Below are 18,864 nucleotides of genomic sequence, written 5' to 3'. Positions count from 1 at the left end.
GCATTTACCTGAAGTGATGAGTGAACAGGTTGCTGCCAGCACTGAAAGAGACAGAAAGAAAGCTCAGTGTCAGACTGTGTGTTTGATATCAAGTTGAATTCACCTCAAAACATGAAACAGAAATGAAAAGCAAACAGGAGAAAGCTGCTGCTTTCATTCACACCTGGATTCTTTGAAAACTCTAAACAGCAGATTTCAATGACACATTTATTCTCTTCATCTTTCCAACTTTTGTCAATAAACTTATTTGTGTTGACAGTTTGACTTCAACTCTTCAACCCCCCAGGGTGTGGGTGTGCATGACCAACATGACATTGATTATAAAACTCTGAGCATATATGAGAAGATATTTCTAAGCATAAATGACAATCCACTATATAAACCTGACATCAAGCTTCTTTCATCTGTGACAGCCAAAATAAAGCCCATCTTATCAAAGCAGCTTTTTGAGACTGTAATCCTGCCTTTGTTACATCTAGGCTGGATTACTGTAACGCACTTTACTGTGGGGTTAGTGATGCATCCTTTAGATGTCTGCAGGTGGTGCAAACTGCTGCAGCGCGTCTTTTAACTGGAACAAAATAATCACATTACACCACTGGCTATGATGTTCACATCCTGGACAGGGAGGAACGCTGGTTTGAGGGCGGAGTCAAGGAGGCCATTTACGTGAAAAGGGAAAGACCATCTCTGAATGGAGGAGGGGCCTAAGGGTACATCTGTCACCATCTTACATGCTGTGATTGCAGCCATTCCCCAGCTCTCTGTGAATGGGACTCATAGTTATTGATCAGTGGTCATGAGAATTTGCATAATTAAGATTAAGGAACTGACCCCCCAGCCCATTGTTCCTCAGTGGGCTGGTTTCAGTCAGTAGATGCAGACGTGAGCGTGCATGTAAGACAGGCCTCTTCTCTTTCTGAGTTTAAAACTCTTCTTAAGACACATTTATTTGCTCTTGTAAGGGGCTGACTCAATATGACTTTTTAACATGTTGTATTATTTTATTTAATCATTTCATTTGTTGTTGTTGTTTGTATATGTGCAGCACTTTGTGATCTCTGGTTTTGTGTTAAAGTGCTTTATAAGTAAAGCTGGTAAAGTTGCAAAAAAAGATAAATATATAATTTTACACAAATACGATTAAGCTTATTCTTTTCTTCAGATGTAAACATAACTGCGTTATCAGCATCAGGTGATGAGATCCCAGCATCAGAAGTACTGATTGTCACGGTCCTGGGTCTTATGACCCAGTGTTTTGAGTTTTAGTTCATTTTGATGTTTATAGTATGTTTAAGCTCATTAGGTCTCCTATGTTCATTTGCTTATTAGTTACCCCTTGTGTTTCCAACCCATGTTAAGTCTCCCCTGCTCTTCATGTGTTTCATGTCTGCGTCTCATTATGTTTCCTATTTTATTTTGAAGAGATCTCGTGTTTTTATATTATGGTTTATGTTTTGAGTCCTTTGTTGTACTGTTTCTTGTTTCCCTAGGTCTGAGTTATGGTTATCATAGGTTTAGCTCTTTGGCTTTGTAATATGGCTTCCCTGTGTTCCATGTTATGTCTACTGTGACGTTTTTGTACCATGTTTCAGGTTCCTATGTTCTGTCTCCCCAGTTGCTGTTAAGTTTACATGTCTAGAGTTCAGTCAGTGTGTTTCCTGTTTTACTTTGAAGGTCCGTGTCTCATGTCAGTGTTTCTAGTTTTGCTTCCCTTGTCTCGTCCAGCCTGATTACTCCCAGCTGTGCTCTCCTTCTGTGTCTCGTTCCCTCGTTATCCCTTTGTGTATTTGAGCTCTGTGTTTCTCTTTGTCAGTGTTGTAGTCTCCCTCATGGCTGTGTTTCCTTGCGTTTCAGTTTAGTTTTCCACGCCATTCTGCAATAAAGCAGCTTTTTGAGTTTCATTTCGTTGTCGTGAGTTTTGCGTTTGGGTCTTTCTCCTGCCTGTACACAGCCGAAACATGACACTGATGGTGTATTTATGTCACACCTATTTTTCCATCACAGCTGCAGGGAGACAGAAAGCATTTTGAGGTTTATTAAAATGATCAGATGATGATTTGAAGCATGAATGACTCACTTTCAGGTCAACATTTCAGTTCCTTTAAATTTATTGAATTTATTTTCCTGTTTATTGTGATATGAAATCATATTTATCAACAGAATCCAGCAGTGATGTCATCGAGGCTTGACATCCTGCTGGAAGTGACATCAGCAGTGAGGCTGTGACATCATCATGTCAGACATGTCAGGACACGAAGGAGCAGTTATGGACCTCTGACACAAACAAACCCTCTCTGTGAGTTACATCCCACATCGTTGACAAAATCTCCTGTAAAGAATCAAAACAAAGAAATAAAATCAGAGGTCTGTGCTGTAAATGTTTTCTTCTTCTCTAATGTAAAAAGAACAAACACAGTTCTTATAAAGACCTAAGATCACATGACTTCAGTCAATATAAAAACCAAACACATTTCATCAACAGGCCCACTTTCAGTTTGTACCTCCATGGTTTATCTCCATACAATCTTCTCCTCCTCCATAGTTGTCAGGTTGTCCATTACCCCAGTTTGTGAAGTCAAACTGGGAACCATCACTCCACTTCCACACAGTTTCCTGGAAGAATAAAGTTCAGTTTGTTCTGATGTACTTTGATGCATCTATGCTGAGAGTGCAGACATGAGACCTCTTACACCACTCGAACACAACGAAGGTTCATTTTGTTTGTGCAGGTAAAAAATGAAAAGAAAAGTCAAGTCAACAGCAACATCTGTCTCCAGGAACAAAGTCCTGATTAATCAGTCTGTCACATGTTGACCTTTGAATCAAACTGATGAATATGAAGAGAAACATATGAAATATCAGAAACAGCTGCAGCTCATCCTCTTTATCTGTGAAACACTTACAGTCTCTCTGTCGTTGCCTCCAACCCAAGCTCGTGTATACGACCCTGCTGCTGTGCGAGTGAGCTCTCTGATGAAGGTGTACTCAGCTGTGCTGTGGAATGAGGCCAGATTTCCACCGAGTGTCTGACAGGAACTCTGAGGAGGAAGATGAGGTGCACAGAAGATGAAAAGTGTGAGAATGCATTTAAAATCAAAGATAAAGTGAGTTTGATGAAGGCAGCAAAGAGAGAGCTGATGAATAGAAGAGACACGAGGAGGGAATGTTTGCTCTGAATTCTGAACATCACTGCATGAACATTACTGCACTGCATGTATCAGCATGAAGCTGTTAGTGCAGGGCTGTGACGCCGCAGCAATAATCAGCTAAGAACAGAAGTCCTGTGTATTTACTCATGCACTTCCAACTGTGTGTGAATATGAATATAAAGCAAGTCTTCTTTCACTGAATGATTCTCACAGCAGGAAGCTTTTTATATGTCCCACATATAACATGTACACATACAGCTGCTGTTATTTCTGATGTACCTTAGCATCAGTCCAGTTCTTCTGACTGCTATCAAAGATGAAACAGCGACCTCCAAACCAAGTCCAACCAGCAGGGCAGGAAGGAGCTGCAAAATAATTGTAAAGGTAGAAGGTCGATAATCAGATTAATAATTCCTCAAAAGACAAAGAAAATACCTAGCCGTGTTCCACTACTGAGTCTATTTGAATTTAAGCTGATGAGGTTCATTTGACATTATTCCTTCTGCGATACCTGGTTACAGACTCAGCACTCTATGCCTTCATAGCCACCTTGGATGACTTCCACTACATCACTTTGAATGCTATACTTCCAACTTTCACACAGTATGTCGTCTGTTTTACCAGCTGAGAGAGAACTTGTTATGAGGCAACAGGCAGATACGTTACGAGCCCCACAGGACACTGAGTGTATCAGTGATTACATAACCATCTGCTCAGACTCCATTATCTCAGCTCGGACTATACATTGTTATTCGGATAACAAGCCGTGGGTGAAAGAACATCACAGCTCTCCTCAACGATAAAAAGAGGGCCACAGAGAGGAGGTGGAAAGGGTTTCGTTTTTATTGAAGGGCACGATCAGAGAGGCTATGGACAGTTGCAGGAGAAAGCTGGAGTGGGAACTCCAGCAGAACAACATGAGAAAGCTCTGGAGTGGCATGAAGATATGTCTTTGTAGGTTCTCAGTCACCCAGGTCACGGTAGTCTAAGGAGCTTGAAAAGTCCTGAAAAGCGTCACTGGACTCACGCCATTCAAAAGCAGAGCTGAGGGCCAACAGGTTGAATTTGTTCTTCTACAGATTTGACACTGCAGCTAACGCTCACCCCCCGACTGACTTAACTGTAGTCAGCCTACAGTCCAAAGCCACACCACTCTCTCTCCCTCTTTCTCCTCATTGCACCTGAGCATACTGTGAAAGTCCTGACACTCCTGCTCCACCTGTAACTTTTACCTAGGACCAGGTTCAGAGACAAATGAACGACTCCACTAAAAAAGCCTGAAAGACCAGACAGGGTGAGTCCCGGTGTCCTCGAGGCCTGTGCACCAGTGCTGTGGAAGACGTCATCCCTCTTTCCTGTACCAAACACGCTCAGTCGTGTCTACGCCCACCTGGACCAACCGGTGAGCACTGGGAGGGTCGTGTTTTTTGACTATCCAGTGCATTCAACACCATCAGGCCGACCCTCCTGGGTGATAAACTGATAGTGATGCAGGTAGATGCCTCTGCGGTGTCCTGGATTGTTGATTACCTGACAGGAAGACCACAATATGTGCGTCTTCAACACTTTGTGTCTGACAATGTGATCAGGAACACAGAGGCAACACAAGGGACCATGCTCTCCCCTCTTCACTTTCTACGCCACAGACTTCAGCCACTGCACAGAGACCTCCATCTTCAGAAGGTTGCTGATGACTCTGCAGCGGTTGGATGCATCAGTGAGAGTGATGAGATGGAGTACCAGGCTGTGGTCGACTCCTCTGTCACATGGTGCGAGCAGAATCATCTGCAGCTCAGTGTGACAAAAGCCCTGATTGTGGACTTTAGGAGGACCAGGAAAGCTGCGACCTGTGTTTCAAACCAGGGGGTCAACGTGGACACGGTGAAGGACTATAAATACCTCAGAGTACACATTAAATAAAGTAGACTGGGTACTCTACAGTAAGGCCAGAGATATCTGTATTTTCTGCGTCTTTTAGCGTGTTTTGGACAGTGCTCAGGATTTTCTATCAGGCTGTTGTGGCCAGTCCTGTCCTCTATGCTCTTGCATGCTGGGACAACAGGTTGAGGTTCACAGATGCTAACAGACTAAATAAACTGATCTGCAAGGCCAGTAATGTTGTGGGGATGGAGCCGGACTCCCTTAAGGTGGTGTCTGAGACGTGGATGTTGTCCAAGAGAAGGACGATGTTGGACGACACCTCCCACCCACTCCACGACATGCTGGCCAGTTAAAGAGCCAGCACGGAAGCCCACACGCAGAATAGGTGAGAACAATACCAGGAACTCAGGGAAACCGACTGGATGATGAGGATGATTAGAAACCGGTAAGAACACAGCTGAACTAACTAATGAGAAACTGGGAAGTAGAAATGAACAAAGTACACACAGACAAAAGGCTAACACAATAAAACAGGAAACCAACATGAAAACTAAACACTGACAGAAGACCAAACTGAAAACGCTGGGTCAGCGGCCCAGGAACCCTGACAGTGGCGCTGTAACATAGTAACTGGATGGCTCTGTTTTTTAATCAGCTTATAACAACACATTATAAATAAACTGTGACAACATTCCTCATAACACACCTGGTTATGAGGAATCCATAATCCAGTTATTTGAGCAGAACTTATTGAGATACGCCTGCACCAATCCATCGATGTGCGTCATTAAATGTAGAACATCCTGATGGTGTTACTTTACAGGGCGCACACAGCTGAAAACGTTAAACTGTGACTGTCACCAGTTAACATGGGCGTGTTTCTTAAATCAGCAGCAGGTGTTCAACAGCTGACGGAGTGAACATGTCACGTCCCCGTGTCTACCCAGCCGGCCCCGCAAGGCTACATGTGTATTGTTTCTCTCTCACTCTCTCCTCACCGCTCTGCCTGGGCGGAGCTCACTGTGGGCTCCCACCCTCCCACACACCTGTTCGCAATTAAGCTGCCATTATCTTCCCACCATTTAAGGCCGGGACGCTGTGCTTCTGGTCGCTGGACGGTTGTGCGAGACACGTTAGTGATTCTCTCAGCTCCGTGAATTTGTGCTTGTTTTTCAGACTGTGAGTAATTTTCCTCTCCTGTGTGACAGTTGTGTGACTTCCCCACTATATGAACGTGTGAGTTTCCCCTTGGACCCACGGATCCCCAGATTGTCCCCTTTCACCAGGCACGTGCAGAGGGGGGGCGGGAGGGGCTTGAGCACCCCCCCTTTCCTGATGGGTGCCCAAAGTGCCCTTGTGTTTGTAATGTTTGTGTGCGTGCGGAGTCCTGTCTGTGCCCCTCAACAATAATGTTTAACTATTAATCCCATTTTTACTAAATAAAAGGATCTGGCTTGCATCAGACCTGGGCGGTCCAGAGCTGTAGGAGAAACACAAATTAACTCAGAGAGGCAGACTGATGCAGCAAAACCATGAAGTATGGTGTACAGCGTACACTGTACTCTATAGCACCCAGGAGTATTAGCTTATTACGTACACATTGGTCAGTTGTCTTGTGGCAACTGACGAATTGAAACAAATGAGCATAACAATGCGACAAACATTACCTGTCCTCTTATTAACTGCACAAGTAGTGCTGGTCATAGCTGCTTGCTGACTGGGTAAGGCTGTCATGGGTCTGTAGCGCTGTCACCGTTTTAGGGAACATATTTAGTTTTAAACACGGGCGTTTTTAGCTAATATAGCCCAAAGGAATCAAAGCACCCCCAAAGATGTCTTACTTTTTTTGACAATATTTGCTGTTTGTGTGACACACTACTAAAAATAGAAAAACCATACAGTACTTGGTTGAGACGTAATATTCTAAAGACAAACGTATAGATCCCCCCCCCCCCCCCCAAAAGAAATGGTTTGTTCCATCTCGCCTCTCCCCTGCTCTGCTCTAGCGCCCTTTCTGCCAGAGAGATGGTGGCTGAGACGCAGCAGAGCGGAGGTGTGAGCGCCTGGCTTAACCTTCAGTTACTCTTTATATAGTTAGATAGGAGTCAGACCATGTTTCAGTAAAGCATTACACCAGGTAACCTGCAGTGTTGAAAACGTGTTTTCCGACGATGTTTGCTACCCTACAATCAGAGCTGGGCTGGCCATCCGGTATGCCCGATGGGGATTTTTCGTTTTTATGGGCCGATGGGGTTTTTTTCTTTTTTTTTGTTGTTGTAACAGTATAAACAATGAAAGCTGGTGGATTGGCAGATTTGTAAAAATAACTCAGTTGTTTGGTGGTGGCTGTGGCAGAGCTTCCACCAGGTGGATGAGGGAAAGGTGAGGCAGGAGGAGCAGAGACCCGAGGAGGCCGCCGGTCCGAGTGTGAACTGAACTTCAGGTAAGAAGTTATGACCTGCAGTCTATCTGGGTCAGATATAAACCAAGTTTAGGTGGAGTTTATTTTAGCTGTGCTGACTTTTTACAGTCAGTTACAATAACTCGTACTAGCTAGCATGACGGAGTTTCTATACAGCTGGGTGGGTGCTATGATGTTACTGATAGTGAACTTTATTTTATTCATAAGGTTAGTTAGTAGAGTTGCCAATCGTCTCGCATTCAGAGGAAATATTACGAAAGTACGAAGTACGAATAAAAGTACCTTTTGTTCGTTCAAATGACTTTGTAAACACTTTTTGAATTCTGTTTTTAAATGTCAGCTGATTTTAATTTTAAATGTCACTTTGATTGGTTTTATTTTTATTTTATCATTATTTTATAATATTTGTATTTATTTGATGATTAAATCACGAGGTGTTCACTCAGGATCTAAAACAAACTGACGAAATCTTCGTGACTGATGATTTTCTGATGATTCTTTTCAGCACAGAAAGGTTCATCTTTTAAAAATGATGAAGAATTTTCATTTTCATTCACTTCAAAAACAAGTCTGAATGTACCGACCCTAAAAGATTATCTTTAGAAGTTTATTATTTGAGTTACTTACCCTGACAAGTGTAAAACACCTCCAGGTACTTATAAGTGCCATAACACGGGTCTTCTTTGCTCTTTGCTTCAACAGTACAGTTGTTTGTCCCATTGCACCTGTGAACGCAGGTCAAAGGTGAATCAGCAAAAATTCACTGCGTCATCTGAGAGAAGATGGAGAGCTGAAGAAACAGAGTCAGCATCTGTACCTGTTAGTTACATAGTTCATGCTTCCTGGCCAGGAGCAGTTAACATTTTGGAGCTGATAGTCAGGACGTCCATCAGAGCACGTGGTCTTGTCACGGCGACCATAATTCGCCCAGGAGACGACTATAACCTGTCCTTCATCTGAGGAAGAGTTCATAGAGTCAAACTGTAACCATGGTGATATTTTTACTGCAGGAAACGTACAAAGACATAGAAGCTGTGTTCTCACCACACTGAAGGTTTGACTGGAAGTTTTGACATGTTACATTGCGGCCTGAAACAGACACAGATCCCATAGAAACTGTAATCATTCATGTACAGATTGGGTTCATCAGTCATTTCTAATCACAGGTTTAACAGAGTCGTTACGTGTGAAGCAGGCGTAGGTGGTCTCCAGGTATTTGCAGACTCCAGGATCATAAGTAATGTTTGACTTTATGTCACACTCGGTTTTTCCATCACAGCTGCAGGGAGACAGAAACAGCTGGTTTTCAGCTCAAAGATATGAAACAAGTTACTTTCAGGTGATCATTTACTTCCTGTTAGTTTGAGTAAAGCTGTTCAACAGGTTTTAGTTTGTTTCTTCTTTTGAATCAAAGGCTCACTTCTACCATCCCACAGTGCTCACCTGTTCCTCACGTTGTTCACAGCGTCACCGTGAGAGCAGATTACTTCACCTCCACATCTGTACTCAGCTGACCTCACAATGATCATTCCACCCACTGTTATACAGACACAGTATGAGAGAAAAGGAACAACTCAACACAACATGCAATAATCCAGGTTTCAGGCTTCAGTTTCAGACTCAGATGCTGCAGATCCATAAATAATGAGGATTGTACCTCTGTACACCACCACAGTGGATATTACATTAACTCTGATCAAGGAGGAAACTTTAAGTCAGTGTTTTTGTTTCTAATCTACATCAAATGTTTCTGAACTTTTATACACAGTCCAACATCCTCAGAGCTTTTTTAAAGAATAAATGCACTGTTGGTTTGTTGATCAGGAAAATACAATTTAAACTGAAAATAAGCAGCTGTGCATAAAAAGGCTGTAAACTATAAACAGTTCATCCAATACTTGTTAAGTTTGTTGAATTTAGCCTGAGAGTCTGAATTTGATCTGCAGTGAATTCTTGGACACTATTTTCCATCTTACCACAGCTCAGGCGATGAACACTGAGGCCGTTAGAGGTGACCACTCTCCCTGTGGATATGGGGGTCACAGGAGGAGAAACTTGAGCTCTGATAAAGCCTGAAATAAAAATAAATGTATAATAATGTAATAATGTAAATGTATAATGTAAAATAAATGCTAGGTTTAAGCCCGGGTCATCTTTTCAGAAGCCCGGGGTCTTTTGGAGTGTAATTTGTTTCATAGTTAGAGGCCTGACTGACAACTGTATAAAACAAAAACCACACACAATATTCGAAGCACATAGCGCACAGTCGTAAATTCCCCCTAATTTTGGTATCAATCAATCAATCAATCAATCAAGGCTTTATTCGCCACGTGCAGGTTGCCCTTGTTAAGGTTCAAATATTGAGGAAGGAGAGTACAAACAACCATGGTCCAACAAGAGCTTGGTCAGACAATTGATTTTAATGAAATACACGCGTGGGAAGACCAGCTCCGTTCGCAGACAGGGCTGATCTCCGACTTAATCAAAGCATAAACAGATATTTCATACCATCAGGGCTTGTATCTCATGCGTCATCAGATACAATATATGCATACGTCAATTCAAAACCACAATGACTTTTAACACAGTTTAAAAAGGAACATTGTCTCTATCTTCATGGCAGCTGTTTCCTGTCAACCTGCACTTCGGTTTCAGTTCTGCAAAAGGCACACTCTGCAAACCTGCAACTTCCTGTCAGCCTGCCACTTAGTCTTTCTGAAAGACACACACTGTTTAAACCTCTGAATGCAATATCAATACTGTAGATTATATTATTAGTGCAATGGTAATGATGATGATTATTAACAATAGCAGTAAAATAATTTCCCTGATCTCCACACTTCCCCTTTTGACCCTCTTTTGTTAAAAAGAGGGTCACTACACTTTACTTGTTCCATTTCTTTGACACCCATCCTCTGGCTCAGCAAATCAGACAACAACCTCATGTCATCTAAGTGGTCCAATAATAAAATGCCAGCTCCCACTCGAGAACACTCCATGCGTAAGATTAGGTTTTTCTGGGTCCCTCTCTTGTGGTCCATCAGGCCTCAGGCCTCCATCATCCTCACCCCCCTGTGGTCGCCGAGATCTTCTGCAAAGGAAACAAAACACCTTTTCCTGCACCTCCCTAACTCATCATGTTTGGGACTCTTTAATCAAAAACATGATCCTAATTATGTCCTTGACTCATTGACTTGTATTTATATAAATTCTTCAACGTTACTCATCATTTTAAAACTCTTAAAGCGCTGCTTTCACGTCCCTGCATACGTTTCCTGTCGTCTTATCTGATCATCAACATCCTGTACACAAAACTGTCGCTGCTGCAAGTTCCTCCACTCTGATCTAAAGTCACCTTTCACAAGAAAATCATTATAAGAGCCTATTCTAATAAAAGATCCAAAAGAAAACAACCACTTTAATCAATTAAGTTTAAACATATAAGCAGTGAAATTTGAGCAGCTACCAAAGCAAATCATTGGCACTGTACAAATAATGTAAATATGACGGTGTATCACAAAAGATTGATATCAAACTGATCACTTGACCCATTTTGACTCTATCCAGTCCTTTAAATCCAGATTGAAAGCATATCTATTTGATTTGGCTTTCCTGACCAGTTAATACCCTTTTAAATCTTTTAAATTTTTAACTTTTAAATCTTTTATTAAATTTATGATTTTTTTTATTAATGTTCCTGCTGTTTTTGTCTTCTTAGTGGGTTTTGTATTTATCTAGTTCTTCTGGTCTGTTAGTGCCTGATTTGTACCCTGTTATTGACTTATGCTGACTCTCCATATTACTGTGAAGCACTTTGCTTTGGTTTTTAAATGTGCTATATAAATAAAACTGTACTATATTACGTTACTTGTTCTTCGAGTGAATCAACAAATGGCGAAATGAAAAGCCGAACAACAACAATGCTGTTTCTTTAGAGAGTCTCAGCTTACATGTGTTTATTTCATATTTGTGAGAACGCTCACAGGCATTCACACAGTTCTGCTAAATCATAGTAATTCTGCTCAATGATAGAATTTCTGCTACGTTTGACTATTTTTGCTAGATTATAGTATTTCTGCTAAGTCAAAGGAGTTCATGTAAATCATAGTATCTCTACCAAGTCACAGCAAAGTATTTCTTGGTGTGGACGAGGGGTGCGTTTCCTTCTGAGGTTGGAACCCCCCCTCCAGACCTGCTCCTTAAAGAAGTGGAGCCCCCCCCCCCCCCCCCAGTTTGCAATCCAAAGCCTCCATCCCTGATTTCCTCCCACATGTCAACAAGGAGCCCCACAACATCCAGAACCCCCCCCCCCCCACCCGCCCAGCAGCCACCAGACAGGTTTCATTTCATTTTCACTGGGAACAGAAATAAGATTTTAAAAAGGTGTGTGTGAAGGATAGAGTATAGATTTTAGATCACACAAATACAATATTTAGTAGTTACAGACAGAAGAAGAAGAGGTGAGCTCTAATAATGAGAAAGTTCACAGAAAGGCTCTTTGTGACCAGAATATAAGAAGCAGTAAAACAGCATTTACCTGAAGTGATGAGTGAACAGGTTGCTGCCAGCACTGAAAGAGACAGAAAGAAAGCTCAGTGTCAGACTGTGTGTTTGATATCAAGTTGAATTCACCTCAAAACATGAAACAGAAATGAAAAGCAAACAGGAGAAAGCTGCTGCTTTCATTCACACCTGGATTCTTTGGAAACTCTTTCTAAACAGCAGATTTCAATGACACATTTATTCTCTTCATCTTTGTCAATAAACTTATTTGTGTTGACAGTTTGACTTCAACTCTTCAAAGTAAATGATCAGCCATGAATTGCTCTCAGGACTCTGTGAAGCCTAACTGTCCTGCTGAGGTGATGCAAACATGTATTTAGGATGTTAGATGAACTGATCCAATAAAGCAGAAAGAAAAGCATGTCACAGTACAGCACAGTGGAAAGCTAGAAAAGGATTAGACTGAACATGTGCAGCTGATTTCATGTATAAATAAAGGATGATCAGTGTGTTGTACTCACACAGTGTGCTGCTGAGTCCGGAGCAGAGCATCATGTTAGGAGATCTGGATTACAGTGAAGAGCTGATGGAGGATCAAACACAGAGCTGCTGGATTCACTCTGTTTCAGTAACACCTGTGATGTACATGCAAAGCACAGCCAATGGAAAAGCAGAATATCCTCCTTCTCACGTGCAGGATGTTGGATGTTTGGAATGGAAAAAGTATGAGAAAAAGAAAAAACCAGGATGTGAATAAACAACATGTAAAACAGGGTGCAGCAGGAACACAGCAGGAATATATTTGTATGGAAAATTTTCATATTTACATGGAACATCTCCACATGTCTCTCTGGTCAGAGACCACAAACGAGACAGTGTTTGTGATGCTGAGTCAACAGTATTATATTGTAAGTGTTTAAAGAGAGGTTTCCATTGACTGTGACTGTGTGAAGAACTGTTGAAAGTTCCTGAACAACACAACATGCCATTGTATGGCAGCTGCACCATTGTACACTATCTCTACTTTTAACTTTCCTTTTTGCTAAAGCACATAGTTGGGACCAAACACTCCAGGAACAACAAGTAGGCCTGCAGAGCGAGAGCGAAGTGCTCTAATAGGGTGATATGGTACTACAAGGTCATTAAGATAAGATGGGGCCTGATTATTTAAGACCTTGTATGTGCGGAGCAGGATTTTACATTCAATTCTGGATTTAACAGGGAGCCAATGAAGGGAAGCCAATACAGGAGAAATACAGCATTTTGGATTAACTGAAGGCTTTTCAGTTAATCTGCTTCGTGCATGGAGAGGGAGACATAGTCTAAGAGTTCTTCTGTCTCCTACTACCTGAACTGGGTCGAGGAACATCCTGGGACAGAGCTTATCCACCCGCTTCCTCTCAGCTGTAGATAAGCTGCTGTTCCCACAAACAACAACATAGAAGATGGCCGACAGCACCAGAGAGTCTAAAAAGGTCTTCAGGAGTTCCCCCTGCACTCCAAAAGATCTCAGTCTCCTCAGCAGGTAGAGTCTGTTCTGACTCCTGACTCAGTGTTGTCTTAAAGACATTCCTGCAATTTAATTGGCTACAAAGAGCTAGGTTGATCTGCATACCCAAGAAGTATGCGATGCCTTGTAACGATACCTTGAAGAAGCATTTAAAATATAAACAGAACTGGTCCCAGCGTGGAACCCTGAGGAACTCCATTATTAACCTGAGAATGTGAAGAAGGCAAATTGGAGTCTGTTAGACAGACATCACTGAAGTCACTGCGGTGCAGAAACTTTAATACCTACTGCATGCTCTGATCTCTGTAGTAAAAGTTCATGGTCATCAGTATTGGTATCAGTATTTTTTTCACTCTAATAGTTAAGATTTTATTTGTGAAGAAATTCATGAATTCGTTAATAGCTGAGATTAAAGGAATGTTTGGAGCTCTGTTTGTCATCCTGGCTACAGACTCAAGTTTAGGGATGGGTATCATTTAGGTTTTATCCGATACCAGTGCCAAACTGGTACTTTTGAAACGGTGCTGGTGCTTAAAGAATGGAGAACACAAACTTTGTCCAAAAACCTCTCATGTTTAACTGTTTCCCACTTTTTCTTTGGTCATTTTAGCCTTTTTGGCCAGGGTGAAGGGAGTATCTGCCATCAAACAAGAAGACAGCCGCATGTAGCTATGATGATGTTTGCTAGTTCACCTTACATGCATTAATGTAATAACGTGGTTAACCTACTCAACGTAAATTACACACGAACAACATGAAGCTACTCACGCAGAGAAGAACGGCTGCTGCTGCATCATCATCCTCATCATTTCTGATACACTGGCAGGGCTAGGGGCCAGGACTCTCCTCTTCGTGTTCTTGGGGGATGTTGCTAACTCCGGGTCATAACAGGCACCACACCCGCAGTAGATGTGCACGGTGTGAGGTCTGGCAGCAAGCTATCAAATACGGCGCATTTCTCGGCTTTTAAAAAAAACGCTATGCGTCGCCAGGTGTTTCATCAGATTCGAGGTGTTACCTCCTTTGACAGTATCACAGTATCAGCTTAAAGCACTTGTTGCTGCTGAGTTTGCATCTTTTGTTGTGAAGTACAGCAGGACTTTGACCGCTTCGCCTTGGGCATTTTTAATCTGTAGCTCTGCTCTAAAAGAACGTTCGTACCTGGGCCCGCCTACTACGCTCGCAAAGGTAAAATGATTGGCTAGAATCTAAAGTGTCTGACATCTCAGGGGGGAAAAAAGCACCGAAATGTGCGCTGCTTTTCGGTCTGGTTACTACCATTTATGTCAGAACTGATACCGGGACCCATCCCAACTCAAGTTTGTTCTTATTTTCTTAAAAATCAGTGATGAATAGTGAAATGTTCTAGCTTTACTGAGAGCCTTTTTTAATAGAGTCACTTGGAGTGATTATTTTTCCAGGATAAATGATGATCTTCTAAATTAGTAAGATGCCATTTCTGGACTTCCTGACCAACCATCCCTTTAACGTTAACTAGTAATGACTTCATGAACTTCTTCACAAATAAAATTTTTATCATTAGAGAAAAAATTACCAGTAATCATCCCACAGATGTAATATTATCTACAGCTACTTTCAGTACCATTGATGTTAAGTTAGACTCTTTTTCTCCAATTGATCTTTCTGAGTTAACTTCAATAATTACTTCCTCCAAACCATCAACGTGTCTTTTAGACCCCATTCCTACAAAACTGCTCAAAGAAGTCCTGCCATTAATTAATTCTTCGATCTTAAATATGATCAACCTATCTCTAATGATCGGCTATGTACCACAGGCCTTCAAGCTGGCTGTAGTTACACTTTTACTCAAAAAGCATCTCTAGACCCAGCAGTCTTAGCTAATTATAGGCCAATCTCCAACCTTCCTTTCATATCAAACATCCTTGAAAGAGTAGTTGTCAAACAGCTAACAGATCATCTGCAGAGGTTTATTTGAAGAGTTTCAGTCAGGTTTCAGAGCTCATCACAGCACAGAAACAGCTTTAGTGAAGGTTACAAATGATCTTCTTATGGCCTCTGACAGTGGACTCATCTCTGTGCTTGTCCTGCTAGACCTCAGTGCAGCGTTCGATACTGTCGACCATAATATCCTATTAGAGCGATTAGAACATGCTGTAGGTATTACAGGTACTGTGCTGCAGTGGTTTGTATCATATCTATCTAATAGACTCCAGTTTGTGCATGTAAATGGAGAGTCCTCTTCACACACTGAGGTTAATTATGGAGTTCCACAGGGTTCAGTGCTAGGACCAATTCTGTTTACATTATACATGCTTCCCTTAGGCAGCATCATTAGAAGACATAGCATACATTTACACTGCTATGCAGATGACACCCAGCTCTATCTGTCCATGAAGCCAGATAACACACACCAATGAGTTAAACTGCAGGAATGTCTTAAAGACATAAAGACCTGGATGGCCGCTAACTTTCTGCTTCTTAATTCAGATCAAACTGAGGTTATTGTACTCGGCCCTGAAAAGCTTAGAAATATGGTCTCTAATCAGATTCTTACTCTGGATGGCATTACCTTGGCCTCCAGTAACACTGTGAGGAACCTTGGAGTCATTTTTGACCAGGACATGTCCTTCAATGCACATATTAAACAAATATGTAAGACTGCTTTCTTCCATTTGTGCAACATCTCTAAAATTAGAAATATCCTGTCTCAGTGTGACGCTGAAAAACTAGTTCATGCATTTATTACTTCCAGGCTGGACGACTGTAATTCATTATTATCAGGAAGTCCTAAAAACTCCCTGAAAAGCCTTCAGCTGATCCAAAATGCTGCAGCAAGAGTCCTGACAGGGACTAGAAAGAGAGAGCAGATTTCTCCTGTTTTGGCTTCCCTTCATTGGCTTCCTGTTAAATCCAGAATTGAATTCAAAATCCTGCTCCTCACATACAAGCTCTTAAATAATCAGGCCCCATCTTATCTCAATGACCTTGTAGTACCATATCACCCTATTAGAGCACTTCGCTCTCGCTCTGCAGGCCTACTTGTTGTTCCTAGAGTATTTAAAAGTAGAATGGGAGGCAGAGCCTTCAGTTTTCAGGCCCCTCTTCTGTGGAACCAGCTTCCAGTTTGGATTCAGGAGACAGACACTATCTCTACTTTCAAGATCAGGCTTCAAACTTTCCTTTTTGCTAAAGCATATAGTTAGGGCTGGACCAGGTGACCCTGAATCCTCCCTTAGTTATGCTGCAATAGACGTAGGCTGCCGGGGATTCCCATGATGCATTGAGTTTTTCCTTTCCAGTCACCTTTCTCACTCACTATGTGTTAACAGACCTCTCTGCATTGAATCATATCTGTTATTAATCTCTGTCTCTCTTCCACAGCATGTCTTTATCCTGTCTTCCTTCTCTCACCCCAACCAATCACAGCAGATGGCCCCGCCCCTCCCTGAGCCTGGTTCTGCCGGAGGTTTCTTCCTGTTAAAAGGGAGTTTTTCCTTCCCACTGTCGCCAAAGTGCTGCTCATAGGGGGTCATATGATTGTTGGGTTTTTTTCTCTGTATCTATGAAGCGCCTTGAGGCGACTTATGTTGTGATTTGGCGCTATATAAATAAAATTGAATTGAATTGAATTGAACCGCCCCCAACATGTCCGGCTGGATAACCGCTGCTCATCTACAATCACGATGAACACTGGTGTACCACAAGGATGTGTGATGAGCCCTTTCCTCTACTCCCTCTTCACCCACGACTGCAGACCTGCTGATGGTTCCAACACCATCATTAAGTTTGCAGATGACACCACGGTGATTGGCCTCATCAGTGACAACGATGAGGCCGCCTACAGGGAGGAGGTGGATCGTCTGGCTGAGTGGTCCGACAGAAACAACCTGCTGCTTAACACCGAGAAGACCAAGGAGCTCATCGTGGACTACAGGAGGAATGCTGACCCACATCCACCCATCCACATTAAGGGGACGGCTGTGGAGCGTGTGAGCAGCTTCAAGTTCCTGGGAGTCCACATCTCCGAGGATCTCACCTGGACGACCAACTGCTCCCAGCATCACATGGACTCTTCACCCTCCTGCCCTCTGGGAGGCGCTACAGGAGCCTCCGGACTAAGACCACCAGGTACCGGAACAGCTTCTTCCCCACAGCTGTCAGACTCCTGAACTCTGCCTCCTGACATCTGACCCACGTTAAACTCATGGACTGAACATACACAGACCCACAATGGACAACTGTACCCTCAAACACACAATAATAACATGGACTGAACCACCACTCACAACCACCAGCACTTTATATAGCCTCTGTAGAAACTATCCACATATCTCACTGATCTTAACTGCACTACTGTATAGCTCTGTGCAAATAATCATTCTGTACATTCGATAATTTTTAATCCTACAACTGTTTATAACCTGCATAGTTCACATTTCTGTATAGCTGTATATCTCAGATTTCTGTATAGTTTTTTATTTCATATTTATATCCTGTTCATAGCCTGTACTCACTACAGCCTGTACATACTTATAGTTATAGGCAAGGCAAGGCAAATTTATTTGTATAGCACAATTCAACAACAAGGTGATTCAAAGTGCTTTACAGAGACATTAGAAACAAAAACAAATAAAAAGCAGGATTTAAGATTGATTAAAACAAGCAAACAAACAAACTAACTAAACACACACATTTCACACCTGTTCGCGCGATCTGAACCCTTATCGTAAGGGGAGCTACCAGTCCTTCTGTGGACGAGCTACTTTCTATTTTAAATTCCCTGAATTTAAAATACTCTCTAGACCCAGTTGGGGAGCTACCCAGAGCTCTAATCCCACATGAATCCCATATTCATAACATACTTCATACCGTGTACATTATAACATACCATAATAGACCCATTTCTGTAATATACTCACATATCTATATTATTGCTAATATATATTGTAATATATCTATATCACTAAAGCACTTCTGGATGGATGCAAACGGCATTTCATTGCCCTGTACCTGTGCATGTGCAATGACAATAAAGTTGAATTCTATTCTATTCTATTCTATTCTATTTCCTTTCACCATTAAAACCCAGAATCCAGGATGTCAGGCTTGAACTGAAGACTCATCTTCTATTGTTGGAAACTCACATGTTAAGCATGACAATCACATAACAGGGCAGGAGTGAAGCAAACCGAATACGAGGACTGTCTGAGACCACACAGAGGAGAGAACAGTATTGAGGGACAACACGGAATTAAGAAACGAAATGAAATTTCATGTGTGTTGCAACCGTATCCTGTGCTGCTCAGCCTGAAGCAGAGCAGCATGTTAGAATATCTGGATTCCAGTGAGGAGGACTCTGTTTACACTGTTTGGATTAAAGCTGTAATTTATTTTAAAAACATGTAAAACACAAC

The 18,864-nt window shown here is 42.1% G+C and overlaps 1 protein-coding gene across 1 annotated transcript; it reads right to left on the bottom strand.

Moving 5' to 3' along the window:
* Positions 1-2,212: 2,212 nt before the first annotated feature.
* LOC146645928 (L-rhamnose-binding lectin SML-like) lies at positions 2,213-12,550 on the bottom strand. The gene is made up of 12 exons (XM_085393480.1): positions 12,480-12,550; positions 11,993-12,025; positions 9,432-9,527; positions 8,899-8,992; positions 8,640-8,734; positions 8,500-8,544; positions 8,273-8,411; positions 8,083-8,180; positions 3,432-3,517; positions 2,907-3,041; positions 2,505-2,616; positions 2,213-2,332 (listed from the first exon to the last, which is right to left on the bottom strand). Exons 1-12 carry the CDS (start codon positions 12,511-12,513, stop codon positions 2,268-2,270), a joined length of 1,032 nt encoding a protein of 343 aa, XP_085249606.1. The 5' UTR covers positions 12,514-12,550; the 3' UTR covers positions 2,213-2,267.
* Positions 12,551-18,864: the final 6,314 nt, after the last annotated feature.

The sequence above is a fragment of the Rhamphochromis longiceps genome, linkage group LG20 (assembly GCF_057381845.1).
Source record: "Rhamphochromis longiceps isolate RC_006_pf linkage group LG20, R_longiceps_female_GT1.1, whole genome shotgun sequence".
In the NCBI taxonomy this organism is placed as follows: Eukaryota; Metazoa; Chordata; class Actinopteri; order Cichliformes; family Cichlidae; genus Rhamphochromis; species Rhamphochromis longiceps.
The sequence above is the reverse complement of the archived record's forward strand: the minus strand, read 5'-3'. Positions and strand labels throughout refer to the sequence as shown.

Coding starts and splice junctions, on each gene's coding strand:
- LOC146645928 (XM_085393480.1), bottom strand. CDS start 12,513: ATGATGCTCTGCTCCGGACTCAGCAGCACACTGT. Junction 8,993..9,431: donor TGTTCATCGCCTGAGCTGTG/GTAAGATGGAAA, acceptor TCTGTATAACAG/TGGGTGGAATGATCATTGTG. Junction 8,735..8,898: donor GTGAACAACGTGAGGAACAG/GTGAGCACTGTG, acceptor GTCTCCCTGCAG/CTGTGATGGAAAAACCGAGT.